This window comes from Caenorhabditis briggsae (genome assembly GCF_000004555.2).
Source record: "Caenorhabditis briggsae complete genome, chrI, whole genome shotgun sequence".
Lineage (NCBI taxonomy): Eukaryota > Metazoa > Nematoda > Chromadorea > Rhabditida > Rhabditidae > Caenorhabditis > Caenorhabditis briggsae.
In genome coordinates, this window is record NC_013489.2 from 5,815,159 (window position 1) to 5,817,706 (window position 2,548).

At 38.9% G+C, this 2,548-nt stretch overlaps 1 protein-coding gene across 1 annotated transcript; it reads left to right on the forward strand.

Annotated features, from left to right (window-relative positions):
- Positions 1 to 803: 803 nt before the first annotated feature.
- On the forward strand, positions 804 to 2,045 carry CBG24497 (the record flags this gene model as incomplete). Its single annotated transcript, XM_045235745.1, has 5 exons — positions 804 to 999; positions 1,049 to 1,604; positions 1,648 to 1,813; positions 1,873 to 1,953; positions 2,001 to 2,045. 5 exons carry the CDS (start codon positions 804 to 806, stop codon positions 2,043 to 2,045), a joined length of 1,044 nt encoding a protein of 347 aa, XP_045091351.1.
- Between the last annotated feature and the right edge of the window lie 503 nt (positions 2,046 to 2,548).

Consider the following 2,548-nt stretch of genomic DNA (forward strand, 5'->3'; position numbering starts at 1 on the left):
ACACTCACCGAGTTTTCGCGGAGTTTTTTTCCTTTTTTGCCGACTCCCTGAATAACACCATAAAAAGATAAATTTTCCAGTTTCTCTGTTTCTTAATACAATTATCCCGAGGCATATAACTAGAGTGTAGTTGGTTAATGACATTTACTTTCGCTATTCCTACAAATCCACAACTTTTGAATAAATTTTAAAGAATACTGAAACCCCTGATGTATTAAACGCCGCAGGCAACTAGATGACGTCAACATGGTTTCTGACAACATGAGTCTCTACGTCCCTCTCTTTCAGTTCAACCTCATTCGAATCTGAAATTAATAATCTTGAGTAGATTTTAAAAAAAGGAAGTTGAATAATTTTCTCTGACTTCTACTTCCCAGGAGACTCTTCTTGTTTCTTTGACCTCCGAAATCCCTATTTTGTTTTCTGGCTTTCAATTCGATTCCAAACATTTCTGGAATTCCCGTCATTCACCCATTTCCATCAAAGTGATAAACGATCCCAGAGCGTGTGACAAGCTCAAAAAACATTCCTCTCCCCCGTTTCTGGTTAATATTAATGTGAACACTGAAATTGCCACGCCTTCTTCTTCTTCTTTTCATTTCCTGGAGCAATCGGTATAGAAAGAGAAGAAGAGAAACGCAGACATGATTTCCGGCGGCGTTGTCTTCTTTTTTTTTCTCTTTGCCTGATTCTTGGTATTTTTTTCTTTCGTTCCTCTTTCCTTTTTTCTCACAACAATTCTATTTTTTTAGAAAATATCTTCAAATCACCTCATCAACGATCTCATTTAGTCGAAATTTATCATGGAATTAACTGCTTTTCGTCATCAGGTTTTTTATACCAATGCTTTCAATTCTAAAGATTTTAAATTGAAGGTAGGAGGTCATTTTGGAATACTGTCATGCAATGGTCATGTGGCGAAACCATCGAACTTGCGAGAAATGGCGTTTTACAAAGTGATGAATTCAGAGCTGAAATACTTTTCACCGGCATTTTGTAGTGAGTTTTTGGAATGTTCGAGAAGTTTTCATTAGTTAAAAGCTTTCAGAAGAAGTCGATGTTCGAGCTACTGCAAATCCATCGACAGGTCAGATTGTAGTGGAAACGCTGGAAAAGTTGGATTGTCATAAGAAGAAGTCATCGAGCAAACATGAACGATCATCCACTGGTTTTCGTCTAACGGACGATGGGCGCGTCACCGTGGATACTGAAAAACAATGGAACCCCTGGGCGGCCGGATGTCAATGCAAAGTGGTTGAAAGAATGCTGAAAGAGCCGGAACCGACGCCCTTCCTACTTCTAGAGAACGTCGTTGCTCACTACTCAAGACCGTGTGTTTTGGATCTGAAAATCGGAACACGACAGCACGGAGATGATGCAAGTGAATCGAAACGACATAGACAATTGATGAAGTGCAGGCATTCGACATCAGCAACTCTTGGTGTTCGAGTCGTTGGAATGCAAATGTATGAAGCGGAAACGAAAAGTTACACCTATGTCGAAAAACAAGAAGGAAGAAGGATTGATGCAGCTGGATTCAGGGGATATGTCAAACGATTCATCAAATGCTCCGGACGATCCAGGGCTGCGAGAATGCGACAAAAGTAGGCGAAAACTTAGTTTTAAAACAGCGTCATGTTTATTCAGGCTCTCCAAACTTCGATCTCTACTTGCTGAATTCGAGGGCTATCGTTTTTTTTCTGCCTCAATCCTAATCGCATTCGACGCAGAAGCTGCCGACTCTTCTGACGATGACGCTGTTAAAGTGTGCATCATTGACTTTGCTCACTCCACATTTTCCGGATTTTTTGAAGTTTGTGAATTTTTCCCTTTCGTTCTAAAATTTAAAGTTAAAATGAATACATTTTTCAGGATCTCGCATATTCTGGAGCCGATGAAGGATGTCTTCTTGGACTCGACAGTATAGTGGACGCAATGGAGCCAAATATTACGGTAACCATTTCGAAGCAAGTGGTTTCATAATACTTTCGAATTTCCAGAAAGAACCAGTTGCGCCTGTGTCATCATATGAAAAGAAGAAGTGAACTGTTCACAAAGTTTCTTAAAATATCATCCCACCGATGTAAAACTTCCCTGTCAATAATTCCCACCACCACACGTTCCCTGCCACTTCTCTCTCGCATCTTATCCATATTTCTTCTCAACGTTCTGTTCTCTTCCCAAATGGGTCTCACTCGATTTTTAATTTTGTTTTTGAGAATTGTACGAAAAAGGCAGAATCAAAAACAAAGCAATTTTGACTGTGTTACAGTGCCAACAACCATGATTACGAAAAATAGATGTTTTCAATAATAAATCGTTTGTATTATTATCCTTGTCAGAGAAAAAAAAAGGTTGAGTCGAAGTGTATGCGATGTTTGTAAACAAATATCTGAAAGCGTAAACAACCGGAAACAGTTGAAACGAGTGCGACAGTAACCCGGCGGGAAAATGTTAAATTTACCTATTTTTTAGTTTTTCTCATATTTTGCAGCAAATTTCGTCGAATATGGTTTGTTTTTCATTGTTTTTTGCGGCATTTTAAAAT